General features: G+C 40.0%; 1 protein-coding gene and 4 non-coding genes across 5 annotated transcripts; 2 read left to right on the top strand and 3 right to left on the bottom strand.

Annotated features, from left to right (window-relative positions):
• The first annotated feature begins 2476 nt into the window (after positions 1 to 2476).
• On the top strand, positions 2477 to 15904 carry tnnt1 (troponin T type 1 (skeletal, slow)). The gene is made up of 13 exons (XM_061223370.1): positions 2477 to 2480; positions 2891 to 2974; positions 3193 to 3219; positions 9630 to 9650; positions 10231 to 10252; positions 10492 to 10552; positions 11086 to 11202; positions 11848 to 11925; positions 13332 to 13445; positions 13904 to 14013; positions 14441 to 14531; positions 15115 to 15155; positions 15662 to 15904. Exons 1-13 carry the CDS (start codon positions 2477 to 2479, stop codon positions 15705 to 15707), a joined length of 816 nt encoding a protein of 271 aa, XP_061079354.1. The 3' UTR covers positions 15708 to 15904.
• LOC133115631 (small nucleolar RNA U3) lies at positions 4418 to 4628 on the bottom strand. Its single transcript, XR_009705804.1, has one exon. It is a non-coding gene; the product is annotated as a small nucleolar RNA U3 (small nucleolar RNA).
• Positions 5099 to 5311, bottom strand: LOC133115639 (small nucleolar RNA U3). The gene has a single exon (XR_009705812.1). It is a non-coding gene; the product is annotated as a small nucleolar RNA U3 (small nucleolar RNA).
• LOC133115632 (small nucleolar RNA U3) lies at positions 5762 to 5972 on the bottom strand. The gene has a single exon (XR_009705805.1). It is a non-coding gene; the product is annotated as a small nucleolar RNA U3 (small nucleolar RNA).
• Positions 7601 to 7815, top strand: LOC133115609 (small nucleolar RNA U3). Its single transcript, XR_009705782.1, has one exon. It is a non-coding gene; the product is annotated as a small nucleolar RNA U3 (small nucleolar RNA).
• Positions 15905 to 17317: the final 1413 nt, after the last annotated feature.

The raw sequence follows: 17317 nt of genomic DNA, 5'->3' as shown, positions 1-17317 counted from the left end.
AGGCCTGCATCTCTCGGCTGACAACTGGTTGCGTACCCAATGTTACTGCATTTAGGTTATATATTTGCCGGCGTAGTTTTAGGTTTGAAACTAAAAGTGTGGTTTAAATATGTTGACTGAACTGTGTTTTGAGTGAATGCATAGCAGTTAAAGAACTGAAAAGCAAGCCATTAATTTGTGTTTATCTGTTATATTTCTATGTGTATATTTGTATATAACATATTTTTCAAGTAAATAGTTTAAACTTCTCTTGGATATTTGCCTGTCTGTGGGTAGCTTATTTGATACTGAGAGTAAGCTAACAGTGAAAAGGTTTACAGTAGCCTACATTTAGTGAATTATTTCATTAGAGCATTGATTAACACTAGAGAGTGATCTCGCTATATAGACAAGTTTCCGGAGCATTTCCGGTGTATTTCCGCATTCGGGCCTCGGTGGGTATTGCACTTCCGGTTGAAGTGTAGTGTAGTGTAGTTACCGAGAGAAAGTTGTTGTTACCCCCGTGTTTTCATTTTTGTATAACGTTTGTATAACTAAAATGCGAGTGAAATGGGAACATTCACCTACTTCTCTATCAAGGGAAGGTACTGCGTCTATCCCACACCCGTATACAGTACACGTATACAGCTCCCGCCCGTCAGTTACTGTCAGTCAGAAGCAAAGAGACACGTCAGCCATGCAACATATATCCACTTCTTCATTCCCACTCAGTCTAATCTAAGTCAGCTAACAACGTCCCCTGCCTGCCACAATGAGGTTGGTCATAATCAGAATATCAGAATCAAGTTCATTGGCAGGTAGGTTTTTACACGTACTGGGAATTTGCTGTGGTCAGTTGGTGCATAACCCTGCTGGATAGACAACAGTATCTAACGTTGTCTATTCAGCAGTGTTATGCACCAACTGACCACAGCAAATTCCTAGTAGGCTATCTGGCATTGGAGTTGTTTCTCTAGGGTTTCTGGCAATAGCCAGCCAGCTGGGCTAACGATAGTAGCTAGTAGTAACGATAGTAGAGACAACATCTCTGTTGAAGCTACTGTCTAGGTAACCAGCATTAAACCAGGCAACGTTACAAAACTAACATGACTTAACCACCAAACTAGCCAGCTAGCTCAACACAGAACTAACATGACAAAACTAACATGACTTAACCACAAATCTAGCCAGCTAGCTCAACACAAAAATAACATGACTAACATGACTTAACCACAAATCTAGCCAGCTAGCTCAACACAAAACTAACATGACTTAACCACAAATCTAGCCAGCTAGCTCAATTTAATTTACCCTCTGATTCAAGCTCAATCTGGCAGCCGGTGGTTCGCTCCAGTTTGCGTCTCTTTCTCTGGGGAGGGCGGTCGTATCCCAACCACAGTTCAGGGAATGGGTTTTCTTTGGTTGGCTTTTTATCAACAAAGTGATGGGAACCGGAAGTTAAATACCCACCTCCCACACAAAAAACAAACATGGCAGCGCCCTAGGTTTGGGCACGTAAACTCGTCTATTGGAATTCGGGGAGCGCACTCCACACTAATAACCAGACACGCTAGGGGGCGCTACACATGTCTGTATGGAATAATCTGCTAAACAAACTTGGATTTCTACCAAAGCAGAAATATGTTGGCCAGACATGGAATAAAAGTGAGCTAAAAAAAAATGTGGTTATTCATGTAACTGAATTATATATTTTTGTTCTCATACTGGAACATAATTTTTGGATGTAGAGAAATGGTATCAAGGATTGTTAGAATATACCTTTTATTGTCTGAGTTTAACAAGGTTGTGGTTGTAAACCCGTAAGTGTGGCATGGGGGCCTGCTGTTTTATTGCCCTACATTACAAATAAGAGGCTGATAATAATCAGAATTTTTTTAACAATCTGGCTGTCACAATCACTGTTTTGTGGTTTTATTACATCACAGTATTTTGTATAAATATGAATACGACAATAATTGGAGACGTCTACCACAGAGTGGATGGGGTTAATTGCTATATTCTCTTCCAGTGCAAACATGTCTGACGTAGAAGAGGAGTATGAGTGAGTATCACTATAACTGCACTACTCATTGCTTCTTAATCTGATTGTTGGCTGTACTGTTAAATCTGATTGCTGCCTGTGGTGTTTAATTTGATTGTTGGTTGAGATTTTTAATCTGATTGTTGGCTGTACTTTTTAATCTGATTGTTGGCTGTAGTGTTTAATCTGATTGTTGGCTGTGCTATTTTAATATGATTGTTGGCTGTGCTGTTTAATCTCATTGTTGGTTGAGCTTTTTAATGATTGTTGGCTGTACTGTTTAATCTGAATGTTGGCTGTGCTGTTTAATCTGATTGTTGGTTGAGCTTTTTAATGATTGTTGGCTGTACTGTTTAATCTGAATGTTGGCTGTGCTGTTTAATCTGATTGTTGGTTGAGCATTTTAATCAGATTGTTGGTTGTACCATTTAATCTGAATGGTGGCTGTGCTCTTTCATGGGTCTGATGCTGTCTGTCTTCTTCCAGGGAGCAGCCTGAGGGTGAGTTACTGGCTATTTCAATTTTGTGCCTTCAAAGTGACCATTTACTTGGCTCAGATATCTACAGGCCAAAGCCATAGAATGCTTTAGCCAGTAGGTTATGTTCACCAAGGATTACATAGTGTTCATTTTTTACACCAGACACGTCCAATTTGGGTGTAGCTTTATGTAGCATTGAAAGTGGCCAGTACATTGATCGCCTCTCTCTCTCTCTCTCTCTCTCTCTCTCTCTCTCTCTCTCTCTCTCTCTCTCTCTCTCTCTCTCTCTCTCTCTCTCTCTCTCTCTCTCTCTCTCTCTCTCTCTCTCTCTCTCTCTCTCTCTCTCTCTCTCTCTCTCTCTCTCTCTCTCTCTCTCTCTCTCTCTCTCCAGAAGAGGAGGACCCAGTACAGGAAGAGCCAGAGGAGCAGGAGGAACTGGAGGAGCAGGAAGAACCAGTATATGAAGATGGAGGAGGTGAAGTCGCATATCCATCTCTTCACTTGGTCTCTCCATCTCTCTGGAATATGTGCTTCACTGGTCACCTTACTAGCTGATCAATTCTTATTTGCATTTGTCAGTTTTGAATATCTGGCCATTGTGAATAATGCTCCAAAACTAAGATCTGTCAATCATTCCCTTTCTCCCTCTCCCGTTCGCTGGTGTGCTGATGCTCCTGTGGGACTGTGAAACAGAGCAACAAGACTACACAGAGTACCAAGGTACTGAAGCAATATATATATATATATATATATATATATAATGTATATCGCATTTATATATTTATAGTGAGCTCTATAATGTGGATAAATACATATTTTTCCATTTCCAATTTAAGACTTGAAATCAAACAATTGACATGTAGTCAAAGTGCACATTCTTACATATAATGCTAAGTGAAAGAAAGTAGTCATGTTTAGTATTTCGTCACATAATCTTTGCAAGCAATTCCTGCTCGAAGTCTCAGACATACAGACATCACCAGATGCTGAGTATCTGATGATGCTATGCCACGCCTGTACTGCAGTCATCTTTCATCCTGCTTGTTTCAGGGCCTAGTTTTATCCCCAAGGATATGAAATGTATGTTCAATTGGATTCAGATAGGGTGAATGACTTGGTCAGTCAAGAATTTTCTAATTTGCCGTTATTAGGCACGTAACTAAATTCAGTTTTCAAGGCTCCTGGACTTTCCAGAATATTTGAGATGTCTGATAATAATACAGGTAACAATGAATTGATGCATGTGGAGTAAATACTGAAGGCACGCTGCAATCAACCCAACCTTTCATGCTTACAAGCACCTTCTGAAAAAAGCAAGACATACGTGTACATCACAGCCACATCAACCCTGATGACAACAAATTAATTAACGAATCACAAAAAACTATGTTTGAAGTGAAATATTAGCATTTTCTGAAAGCCTCCAAGGACAGGAAATTAAATTGATAGGCGATAACGCTAACATTAGCCTGTTCTCCATCACGGTATCAGCTCAGATATCTGACTGTTAACTGTTACAGCTATGTATAATGTCTATTGAACAACATGTGCTCACAACTGGGAAGATTGTTTAAGAAGACTTGTTCTTTACAAAGTGACTATAAACTAGAGGGCTGTAGCATGTTCTCAAAGATCTTTGCTGATACCTTGATGGAGAGCAGGCTGATGAATTCCACTTCCTGTCTTTTGAGGCTTTCAGCAGGTGCAAACATTTCACTTAAAACTGTTATTTGATTAATTCCCTTAGCTTTTACACCAGAAAGTACAAGAAGCACATCTGTATAAATATACAATTAATACAAAAGCATATTCTTTATAACATGGATCTTCCTAAGAAAAGGGAACTAATCACCTTTTTGAAAAATTCCAGTAATGAAAAAACACCATATAAAATATATATTAAACCATATAAAGGCTAACCACTCTGAACGCAGCCCCTTCCTCCACATTCTTTGCAGAAGCGGAACGGTCATCAATGATAGAGAACGGTTGATAAATCAATATTCTCTATCCGCTTCGCGCTCAGAAGGGGATGCATTGACTCATCATCGTGGGTAGCGAGACCAAACACTTTCGAAACGCATTTCTCAGTTACACACTATAGAAATGATCCCTGAAAGTATAGTCTTAAGGTTAAGCAGGCACTCGTCGGGGTCCCTTTAAAGAAGCAACTACTTTCATCTACGGTTGTCTCGACAGATGCTTTGCAGTTCCGACCAAACGGTGCGATTTGAGAGCATGTACTCACCATTAACTAGTTTTACAGTTTCTACACGGACGTATAAGCCCCCAAATTATGCAAAGAAATATATGCAACAAACGAACATGAAAATCATGACGTGGAAATGGTTCTTTTTAGTTAATATATTTTTAATCGCTATGGCATATTAGATACTCGCCTTTATTTCTTAACCCGGTGCAGTAACAACATTTTCACCTTGAATAAGCGCGTTTTTGTAATACTATACACGGAAACAATCAACTAACGGGCAAGAAAATTAGATTATGAAATACAGAGTATCGCTGTTCCCAATAACGCGCTTAACAAATTATAGTAACAACTAGTCTGAAGAATCTTACTTATACCATATAAAGGCTAACCACTCTGAACGCAGCCCCTTCTTCCACATTCTTCGCAGAAGCGGAACGGTCATCAATGATAGAAAACGGTTGATAAATCAATATTCTCTATCCGCTTCGCGTTCAGAAGGGGATGCATTATACCTCATCATCGTGGGTAGCGAGACCAAACACTTTCGAAACGCATTTCTCAGTTACACACTATAGAAATGATCCCTGAAAGTATAGTCTTAAGGTTAAGCAGGCACTCGTCGGGGTCCCTTTAAAGAAGCAACTACTTTCATCTACGGTTGTCTCGACAGATGCTTTGCAGTTCCGACCAAACGGTGCGATTTGAGAGCATGTACTCACCATTAACTAGTTTTACAGTTTCTACACGGACGTATAAGCGCCCAAATTATGCAAAGAAATATATGCAACAAACGAACATGAAAATCATGACGTGGAAATGGTTCTTTTTAGTTAATATATTTTTAATCGCTATGGTATATTAGATACTAGCCTTTATTTCTTAACCCGGTGCAGTAACAACATTTTCACCTTGAATAGGCGCGCTTTTGTAATACTATACACGGAAACAATAAACTAACGGGCAAGAAAATTAGATTATGGAAATACAGGGATCGCTGTTCCCAATAACGCGCTAGCCTGAAAGAATCTTACTTATACCATATAAAGGCTAACCACTCTGAACGCAGCCCCTTCCTCCACATTCTTTGCAGAAGCGGAACGGTCATCAATGATAGAAAACGGTTGATAAATCAATATTCTCTATCCGCTTCGCGCTCAGAAGGGGATGCACTACCTCATCATCGTGGGTAGCGAGACCAAACACTTTCGAAACGCATTTCTCAGTTACATACTATAGAAATGATCCCTGAAAGTATAGTCTTAGCGTTAAGCAGGCACTCGTCGGGGTCCCTTTAAAGAAGCAACCACTTTCATCTACGGGTATTTTGACCAACGCGCACCAGACATTGTATACAGGCACCGATGTATCACATGATATAGGTTCATATGCTGACCATTTAACAACCAAATACGTAGTTTCACAGACAGGCTATTGCGCAGAAACAAATACGATATCCTTCAAATGTCACATCACACGGTGAAGTGGATCAGCAAATAAGATAAAACAACATTAGTTCATTCAGCTGATGCAACGGCGTTGCGACGCTAATTAAAACATATGATAAAAAAGTATCCAAAGCATGTAACATCTTCGTGAACTATATCACATAACAGCAAGTCTCGTTATTTGACTTATAGCCCAAAAACATAAAACATAAAGGTACATTTGTGTCACTATCCCACAATGCCCAACGATATTTGCATACACACGCGTTGTCCCATTTGATTGGTTACAGCAATTTCGTCAGAGGCTAATCGGTTCCTGTGGAGCCATTCGGAGATATGTCTGCCTGATCGTTCGCTGTTCTTGTCGGAAGGTTGTTCTAGTTTTCTCCGTCGTTTTGGTCTATATCCCCCATCATTTTTAATGTTCTCATAGCGATAGGTGCATTTGTCAAAACATTTTCTGCACCCAGCACAACATTATGGTTCACCTACAAAAGCGCGTTTAAGTTAAATTAAGTTATTGTTTCAATGAATTAGTCATCAAAATGAAAAGTCCCTTCATCATTGTTTGAAATAAACAGTCAAAATGGGAAAGCATATTATCATTATGACACAGTGAACCTTCCTGTGAAAACGTTCAAATCTTCAAATCAGTCTCTCTTTCTGCAGTACAATGTTTCACACTTAAATATGTAAAAGACTACGTGTAAGAGACTGGACAACAATCTTACTTGTTGAGAATCAGTTTTATCCATACTGTGACACAGTGCAATACAGTAAACAGAAAACACAACAATGCAGGGGAATCAGTTGGAAATCACCAATACATCACAGTATGGTTAATATACATGCATTTGCTGTAAACTGCAATAGAATGAAATATTGACAATATTGACAATATTGCACAATTGCACACCTGTTTTCCCTTCGTAATGTTTTTTTTTCATTGATAAAAATTAAGCAAGTAATAGAGACACTATGTCCAAAGCAATACATACATAACACCCCAACATAAAGTATTGTTCCCCATTAAAGCTACAAATCAACCCAGAACCCCAAATCATTCCGAGTACTAATACTTAACAATACACAAAATAATGCAAAAGACTTCCCCTTTAAAACAATCCCATAGCAATACACTCTTTAATAACCAAAAATTAAAGAACAAAACCCATAAACCAGGACAAACACACCATCCCTACAAATTATAACCTTCCTTTAGATATAGCCAGATCTACCTAAATACAGACAAGTAATACAATCACGATATTGAAAGACACACACACAAAATCAGCAAAACCCAATGACACATGCCCAGACCCATCATTCATTCAGAATTTGCCGTGGTTATGACATGCCTCTCGTTTTATGCATCAGTCAAGACAACCATAGATGAAAGTAGTTGCTACATTAAAAATACCCTGACGAGTGCCAGCATAAAGTTAAGACTGTGCTTCTTGGGTTCATTCCTATAGTTTGCGTTTGTGTTTGTGTTTGTGTTTGAAAGGGGTGGTCTCCCTGTGCACAATGATGAGATAATGCATCCCCTTCTGAGAATAAAGTAGATAGAGAATATTGATTTGGTCAACCGTTGTCTGTCATTGATGACTGTTTTGCTTCTGCCATGTATGCGGAGGGAAGGGCTGTGTTCAGAGTGGTTCGCCTGTTTGAGGTCTGATAGTGGCAGTTCACTTTTTTGCATCTTATTTTATGAAGGTGCCCATGTCTAATGCGATAAAAGATAAAGGCTAACTTCCTCACATCCAAAACCTTTTGGTAACAGCTTTTAATATTGATCAGAATTATGGCAAGAGGCACTACTACAGTGGTGAGCTGGGTTTGTGAGAGATTAGCCTTGGTGGCTAACCTTTAGTCAAGTGGCTGGCCAGCTTTCTGTAAGATGAATTAGGTGCCGTGTTTTAAGCTAACTAAATTCACTTTTGTACATCAGCTGGATGACAGTGATCGCATTGCACAGTACTACGTTGCTGCGTATATTTTTGGGAGATGCTTGTCGTGAGTTATTGCTTAAATGTATATTTTGCGTATAGTCAGAGCCTGATAGCTTCATTAGGCAAGGCAAGGCAATGAGCCAAAGCATACCTCAAAATGCACACAGAAAAGATTCTGTGACAACAAAATCTATGTTCTGCAATGGCCATCTCAGACACCAGACCTCAGTCCAATCCAAAACATGTAGGCTGCACTGAATTGGACAGTTGATACAAACCCAAACTCAAAAATATGAAGGATCTTGCACTGAACTGTATAGAGGAATGTCTAGCAATTCAGGGAAAGACTCCATGCTGTTACCCTTGCCAGAGTACTAAAGTACTAAACCTGGGGGGCTAATAATGATGAAATTTTGATTTTGGTTAAATCAGTTTTTTATTTGATGAATGTTTGATTTTGTTTGGTTCAACTGAAACATTCATAAATTACATTATTATGTTGGCATTATGAGTTTATCTCAATAATTATATTGTTGATTAAAAATATATATATTTTGTGCATTGGCAGTCAGTGGTGTCAGTATCTCTAGAGCCCACAGATACACCCAGTGAGCAATTTACTAGGTAGACCTGTACACCAGCTTGTTAATGCTAATATGTAATCAGCCAATCATGTGGCAGTGAGCAGCAGTTCTGAGGGCAAAAACAGGTTGTTGATGAGAGAGGTCAGAGGAGAAGGGCCAGACTGGTCAAAGCTGACAGGAAGGTGACAGTAACGCAAATAACCACCCATTACAACAGTGGTATGCAGAAGAGTATCTCTGAACACACAACTCATCATAACTCTTAAGTGGATAGGATACAGCAGCAGCAGACTTAATCAGTCCAAAAAATAAGTCTTGTAAATACCAAATAAAGTGCTCACTGAGTGTATATATCCATTGCATTTCATTTAAGCTAATAATTATTTATTGTTTGAATTTCAAAGCTCTTATGTCTGACACCAAATAATTGTATGCTTATGTGCTAAATACATAATGATATTATGTGTAACATACGATATGTTATTTTAATAATATGTGATTCTGGCTGTTATATGTGCTGTGTAATATGGTACTTATCTGTGTTTTAACGTAATGTTTTACTTCATCATTTGTCTGCCTATTAGCTTTTTGTATACATTGAACTAAGTTACATTCTGTCCATGCAAACATGTACATGTGTGACTTAATGTATGTAATTGCATAGAACAAATGAGGGGGCAAAAAACTACATCTCCCTTCATTCCCCTTAGACTCACATTGTGATAACTAATGGTTTGACTCTCACTCCTGGATGGGAAATGTCCCCCCTCACTTGTACTGTTAATCGATTTACGTCAAAGAAAATCGATTGCTGAGCAGAAATGTCTTTTTCTTTCCATTTGTTCTGTTCTTTCCAACTCCCGATCTTTGCACCTGCTTTCTCTCCATCACTCTCACTCTTTCTTCCCCTCTGTCATTCTTTGGCATCTCATATCAGATCAGGATGCCCAGGAGGAAGGTGAGGGCTGGAGGTCTCTTCTCAATCATTTACACTAACGTCAGTTTCATTGTGATACCCCCATTTGCTCCCGCTCTTGTCTCTAACTTCCCTGTCTGCCATTTTGTACCCTCTGTGTTGCAATGAAGAGCAAATGTATCTAACCGGTCTCCACTGGCTGCAGGACACATGTACTGTTCCGGGCAGATGTGATATGGACAGGTGTGAGGTTGAGGTGTGATTTATTGGACAAAGGAACTACCAGTTGCTCTCATTTTGGAGTAGCTGTTCCTGGTTTCTCTACTTTGGTCCAACAGACACTTGGGTGGGCAGCTACCTTGACTAATTAACATTACACTACCTGTACTGCTGGGATCATAATGCTGTTGTCGTCAGGAGCAGCCTTGCTACTAGTCAAGCAGACACATTTCCCATTATAAAAACACTTGATAATGGAATAGAACTTCCTCTTTTGGACGTGGGGAATTAGTCATAATAGGCAATAATTACAATACATATGATGCTTCATTTCTTCACACATGTATTAATGCATCTCTCTCTCTTCTCTCTCTCTCTGTCTCTCTCCCCCCCCCACCCCCAGAGGAGGAACGTCCTCGACCAAAGTATGTGTTCATAAACATCCACAAACATGTCACTGCCATCATATAAATCTTTGTATCGAAAAATTGTATAGTATAATTGTATAATTGTTCAGTTATAAGACCTAGACCCTGCATGAGTCTGCTCTGGTATTTCCACTCAGAATAGTGGAACATTTACGATGCATTAACACCATTGAGTATTCTGAGCACCGCACAGTGCCACAGGAGCTCAGAGTGCCCGTCCCGTCTCTCTCCCACAGACCCTTGGTCCCCCAGCTTGCCCCACCAAAAATACCAGAGGGGGAGAGAGTGGACTTTGATGTGAGTCTGTTCTCCTTCGTCAATTATCGATATAATTATCGATAGACTATTGAAGCTACGCAAAATATATTGTCTGCAGTTTACAGTCAAACTGTATAGGGCATGGGGGTTTTTGGTTGTGGGAAACTGCTTTTTTTTTTTTGACCTTTTCAGTTTGATGGATTGGTTTTAGTGTACAGGTAATGTTACTTTTGTGTGGGTGGCCTGCTTTGGTTTGTATGGGGTTCTGATGATTTCATGCTTTTTAGTGTTGGTTTAGTTTGTTCAGGCCTTGCCTCCATTGTATGTTTCAGGTATGTATGGACAGAGATCTGTAAATTCTATATTAAAACCAAAAATGAATAGTTGTAACGGGCATTATAGATGCTTCCCTACTATCACTGCTGTGATGTACTAAATCATCTAAGTAGTGTTTGGCTCCACCAATATTGTTACTGGAGCTGGACAGATGGGAGGACAGAAGGATAGAGGATAGAGGGACAGACGGACGGACGGACGGCTGAACACTGACGCTCAGCCTACTCCTCTCACAGGACATCCACAGGAAACGGATGGAGAAAGACCTTCTGGAGCTGCAGACCCTGATCGACGTCCATTTTGAACAGAGGAAGAAAGAGGAGGAGGAGCTCATTGCACTGAAGGAGAGGATTGTCAGTACACTCCCTTTTCTCTCTGTTTAGTTTAGGTCCGTTGCAGTAAATTCAATTCAATTCAGTACAATGTGCAATGGTGATACTAGTGTGGCTTAACCGGCTTTCCTGGTGCATTGTGGGATGTTGTCATCCTGGCCGACTGAGCCAGCTGTGGGCCAGATTTACTAAGGAAACAGCCACAACGTAAAACTGATACCAGACCATGGGGCCCATCCACACACTGGAATAGAGCCTTAACTGATACCAGACTGTAGGGCCCATCCATACACTAGAAAAGAACCTTAACTGATACCAGTCCATGGGGCCCATCCACACACTGGAACAGAGCCATAACAGACACCAGACCATGGGGCCCATCCACACACTGGAACAGAGCCATAACAGACACCAGACCATGGGGCCCATCCACACACTGGAATAGAGCCTTAACTGATACCAGACCATAGGGCCCATCCACACACTGGAATAGAGCCTTAACTAATACCAGGCCATGGGGCCCATCCATGCACTAGAACAGAGCCTTAGCAGGATGAGCCACCCAGGACCCTGTATATTTGGGATAGATAGTGTGATATCTATGAAAGAAACACGCGTGAGACAGGGTAGACAGCTGCACTGACACTGTGTCCCTTTGTTCACTAGGAGAGGCGTCGGTCAGAGAGGGCGGAGCAGCAGCGGGTTCGAGCTGAGAAGGAGCGAGACAGACAGACAAGAATCGCGGTGAGAAACCAAACCATTTGTGTGTTTATTTTTCAAGGCAGAACCACAAGACATTACAATCAGAGTAACATTACATTACATTCAGAATTACATTTAGAATTAGATTACATCCAAGCCCACCATTAATGCCTACCATCCTGTCCAGCATTAAATTTGAAATTACATTACATTACATTCTTTAAAAAAAAATTTTTTTTTTAAACAAGAAACAAACAAACAGAGCAAAAGTGACCAAAGTTAACTATCAAAACACTGCTTACCTAGCCAACTAAACCTAGCAAACTAAAACTGAAATATAATAATTATGGATTAAAAAAATATATAATTCAAGAAACTTTGGCATGAATGATTTTAATAGTCAAGGCTGCCTCTCCTTGTGTGAAATATTGTGTTGTAATTGTATCTTATGCCCTATTTTCTATGTATTGTTTTTTTTTTGTTATTGTTTTATTCACTTTCATGTTTACTCATTGTTGCTGCTGTCTTGACCAGGTCTTGACTCTACATTACAGTCAGAACTGCATTACATGACAATCCAGAATTACATTACATTACAGTCAGAACTGCATTACATGACAATCCAGAATTACATTACATTACAGTCAGAACTGCATTACATGACAATCCAGAATTACATTACATTACAGTCAGAACTGCATTACATGACAATCCAGAATTACATTACATTACAGTCAGAACTGCATTACATGACAATCCAGAATTACATTACATTACAGTCAGAACTGCATTACATGACAATCCAGAATTACATTACATTACAGTCAGAACTGCATTACATGACAATCCAGAATTACATTACATTACAGTCAGAACTGCATTACATGACAATCCAGAATTACATTACATTACAGTCAGAACTGCATTACATGACAATCCAGAATTACATTACATTACAGTCAGAACTGCATTACATGACAATCCAGAATTACATTACATTTCAGTCAGAACTGCATTACATGACAATCCAGAATTACATTACATTACAGTCAGAATTGCATTACATGACAATCCAGAATTACATTGCATTACAGTCAGAACTGCATTACATGACAATCCAGAATTACATTACATTACAGTCAGAACTGCATTACATGACAATCCAGAATTACATTACATTACAGTCAGAATTGCATTACATTGCATTATATTATGTAAATTTAACTAAAGCGCTTGTGCAGAATGACTAAACAATGTAAGAGAACATAAGCACATCCAGACCTCATTGAAAACATACCCAGACTAGTGAGAGTATGTGCAACTATCAATAATGCACTAAACGCAAACAAGCCAACATAGAACCATAAAACAAGCCTGATTCATAAATCTGATTCACAAATCAGGCTTGTTCAATTGGAAAGGGGGCACTCTCTTTCTTTCACCCCCAGGAGGAGCGTCAGAGGAAGGAGGATGAGGAGGCCAAGAAGAGAGCAGACGATGAAGCCAAGAAGAAGAAAGTTCTCTCTAACATGGGGGCCCACTTCGGGGGGTTCCTGGCCAAGGTCAGACACAGCTCCTTCCTCTGGCACCATAAACTGAAGCATGCACATACAACCGTAATAACTGCATCGGCGCTTGAGTAAACAGCCTCGTAAATCAGTGTTATTCACACATGCCCTTGGAGGGCCGCAGGATCTACTGCGTGTGGTTTACACCCGAAAGAAACAAGGTGAGGCGAAGTGTTCATAAACATATTTAACTTACACACAAAGTGCTGAGTAACAATGAAAACCAGCACGCTGTGTAGCTCTCCATGGGCTGAGGTACTTCTGCCATAAACCATGTACAAGATGTACGAATCATATTTATTGTTATATTCAGTAAATATACCTTATTACGCTAGTAAGCACTTCGTGATGACATAAATTAATCATAAAACTATATGATTATAAATAATAATAATAATAATAATAATTCTTCTTATTATTATTATTATGCATTTTATCTCTCCCTCTCTCAGGCAGAGCAGAGGAGGGGGAAGCGACAGACAGGCCGGGAGATAAAGAGGAAAACTCTGACAGAGAGACGTACCCCCCTGGGCATCGACAACCTGCGAGAGAATGACCTCATGTGAGTCTTTACCCAGGACTGAGTGAGTCTTTACCCAGGACTGTGTGGGTCTTTACCCAGGACTGTGTGAGTCTTTACCCAGGACTGAGTGAGTCTGTGCCCAGGACTGAGTATATATTTACCCAGGGCTGAGTGATCTGTGCCCAGGCCAGGCCTGGGTGAGTCTATGCCCAGGACTGAGTGAGTCTTTACCCAGGACTGAGTGAGTCTTTACCCAGGGCTGAGTGAGTCTTTACCCAGGACTGAGTGAGTCTTTACCCAGGACTGAGTGAGTCTTTACCCAGGGCTGAGTGAGTCTGTGCCCAGGACTGAATGAGTCTGTACCCAGGCCCTATGGGACTTCACAGACATTATCAAATTCATGAATTCCTCAGTCCTAGATGGACTAACATGCAGTGTTTAATGCTTTTAACCCCTTTTTCCCCAGGGAACGAGCTCAGGAGATGTGGGATTGGATCTATCAGCTGGAGTCTGAGAAATTTGACTACATTGACGTGATGAAGAAGCAGAAATATGAGGTGATGTTTTACATGGCACAGTTTAAATTACATTTTTAAGAGGTTCACGTAGTCTCCAATAAACAACAACAACAACAAAGAACCACACTCTCAATTGGCTCTATCAGGGAAAGTTGCCTCCCTCAAGTAAAGTTTAGGCACTTCAGCCTAAATACTGTGGGCTTAGACTATGTCCTCCGGGGCACCTCACCTCGGTTCTTCAGGTTCCTGCTGCATTCACTCTTTCCCCCAAAAGCAAAACCGGTCAGTAAGTAAGAGATGTACAATGACCAGCATGAAATTACCTCCCACCAGCTGTTTTGAAACTTGAGCTGGTCAAACCATGTTGAGTGAGGAGCTGGTCTGAACTGGTCAACCAGCTACCAGCTGTTTCTTGAGCTGTTTTTTTTTTCCAGCAGGGTTGCCAAGCCTGTAGTGTGTGAAATAGTCACTGTTTGGGTAATAATGTACAATAAAAGCCACACTGTCCCTATGGAAGAGATGATACAATACAGTTGAAAAATGATGAGTATGATGACAAAAATTCCACAGTGGAGCCAGAACCTTTGGTGCTCATCTGCTATCTTGTTTTTTTTTCTCCCAGATTATTGTTCTCTTGAATAGGATCTCCCATGCCCAGAAATTGTAAGAACATATTTCTGTTGATTTCTTAATTGCTGATATGTCTATTAACATGTTTCCAGTAATATTGAAGAATGTGTCTGTTTGAAGTGTGCTTCCTCATGTTTAATGGGGACAGCATGGGGAGGGTTTATTGAGGTCTTTACATAGATGTACATTTATCAGTATCACCTGCAAGTTATGTGTAGAATTCCGTCCGTTCTATGCGTTGAGCTTTTTTCTTCTTTGGTGCCAACATGATGCTTTAATCCCATATTTTGAAATACTCAGATAGAGATTATTAAGATTATCTGAACTCTTCAGCTCTAACCTTTTAATAAACATACCTCAGTCATACCTATTGGCAAAGGCATATGGTATTTTACTTTGAAAGAACATTAAAACATTTTTCCTATTTATAGATATGTATTTATCTTGCGGTTAATTTAACTGTTTAAAGTGAACACGCATGAAGCTGGCTGTGGTATATCGAACATGCTTACTGTACGAGTCCTCGCTCTCTCCCGCAGTAAAAAAGTCCACGGAAAAGGCAAAGTTGGCGGTCGTTGGAAGTGAAGCGCCCTCTAGAGGTGAAGTGACGGAAGTACGAACGGACGAGTGAATATGGAGACTGTTTTCATGCTGTTCCAGGACGGGAACAAGAAGAAAATCAGTGCCTCTTTTCCATCCATGCCTTTCCTGCTTTAAATGCATGTATTCAACCATGAAATAATAGCACATGATGTATAAATAATAAAACTGTTTGCATTTTATTCTGCTCATTGAATGCTTCTATGAGAAACCAGTTTGGTTTATACATGCACAACACACAGAAATATAAGTGTGAATTCTGCTCTTTAACAGATCAACTGTCTTTTGTACTCAGTAGCAGAGGGCAAAGCTCACTGGAGTCACAGAGGAAGGGTAACACCAGGCTCAAGGACTTCAGAAGTGGATTGCATCCCAAAGCACGGCACATATTACTGTACAACGCAGATTTACACAGATTTAAGGGCAGCTGAAAATGCTATAACTCATGTATGGTCATTTTGCCACAATGGAAAAACAACAAAATAGCCATGCTTCACGTATACACTGTTATTTATATAGGAGCTGCCATTTTCTCACACATTGAATACTAGCATGAAAATGAAATATCATATAATACTGTATACCCCTCTGCCCTTTCTAGATCTGTTATCCCTCTTAATACTTGTAATGCAGATCATTTAGCCAATCAATAACTTAAATGAATCACTGGGTGCTGTAGCACACCAAAAGCCAATCAAAGGACTGGAGCCTGCGGCCCTCCTGGACTGGAGTTAAACCTGCACAATAGGTTAAGCACAATATCAGTGATGTTAGATATCAGTTAATGCGTTAGCATGGAATGGGCTCAACAGGCAGGTGTGATCAGATCATGTATACTGGAAGTGACAAACAGTAGGTGAGGGTTGTCTGTGTGCCAACGGGTGTGGATTTAGACAGTTTGTGGGGACCTCAATTGTTGTCTTTGATTTTATTGTTACTTGCAAGTCTTGCTGACAATATACGCATAAGCCCATAAACCTACAGTTTGATATGATATTGTACTGTTTCTTGTAATGCATAATCTCCACAAGTTATCTTTTATCTTTTTTTATTCTTCCTCCTTCTCCTGTTCTTTTCCTTTATTCTCCTGCAATCCCGGCTTTATGTTTATTCAGGATGCCGTGTGTGCCATACAATTTGCGGCAAAAGGGTGGTCTACCATGGCCTGCCAGGTTGTTTTCTATTGCTGTTCTTACTTCTTCACAATGTATCAAACAGTTGATTTTGACGGTATCTTTCAATTTCTGATTTATATTGGTTTTCACTTCATATTCACGATGTTTCATTTCAAACCCAATGTGCTGGAGTTCAGAGCTAAAACAACAAAGATTGCGTTACAATCCAAACACTTGTAGAAAGAGTGGGAAATAAGGTGCAAAGTATTAGTAAATGAAGTAATTTTCTCCAGGTGGATCAGATTAATTGATTATTCAAAGTGAATGGTCAAGGGCTAGGGGGCATTCCCCTGTTCTCCTGCTTCATCATCATCATCATCATCATCATCATCATTATTTCAGCACAATAGAGGTCATGGTTTAGCAGAAGACACATTTATTTCACCACGTGCTTGGTAATGTCTCTGCAGCAGTTGAGCC

This window comes from Conger conger, chromosome 16 (assembly GCF_963514075.1).
Source record: "Conger conger chromosome 16, fConCon1.1, whole genome shotgun sequence".
NCBI lineage: Eukaryota > Metazoa > Chordata > Actinopteri > Anguilliformes > Congridae > Conger > Conger conger.
Note: the sequence above shows the minus strand (reverse complement) of the source record. Positions and strands in the feature narration are given on the sequence as shown.

What these genes read in the sequence shown, in the direction of transcription:
- tnnt1 (XM_061223370.1), top strand. An exon ending in GGGAGAGAGTGGACTTTGAT is followed by an intron (nt 10,553 to 11,085) that starts GTGAGTCTGTTC and finishes CTCCTCTCACAG; the next exon opens with GACATCCACAGGAAACGGAT. An exon ending in CTGCGAGAGAATGACCTCAT is followed by an intron (nt 14,014 to 14,440) that starts GTGAGTCTTTAC and finishes CTTTTTCCCCAG; the next exon opens with GGAACGAGCTCAGGAGATGT.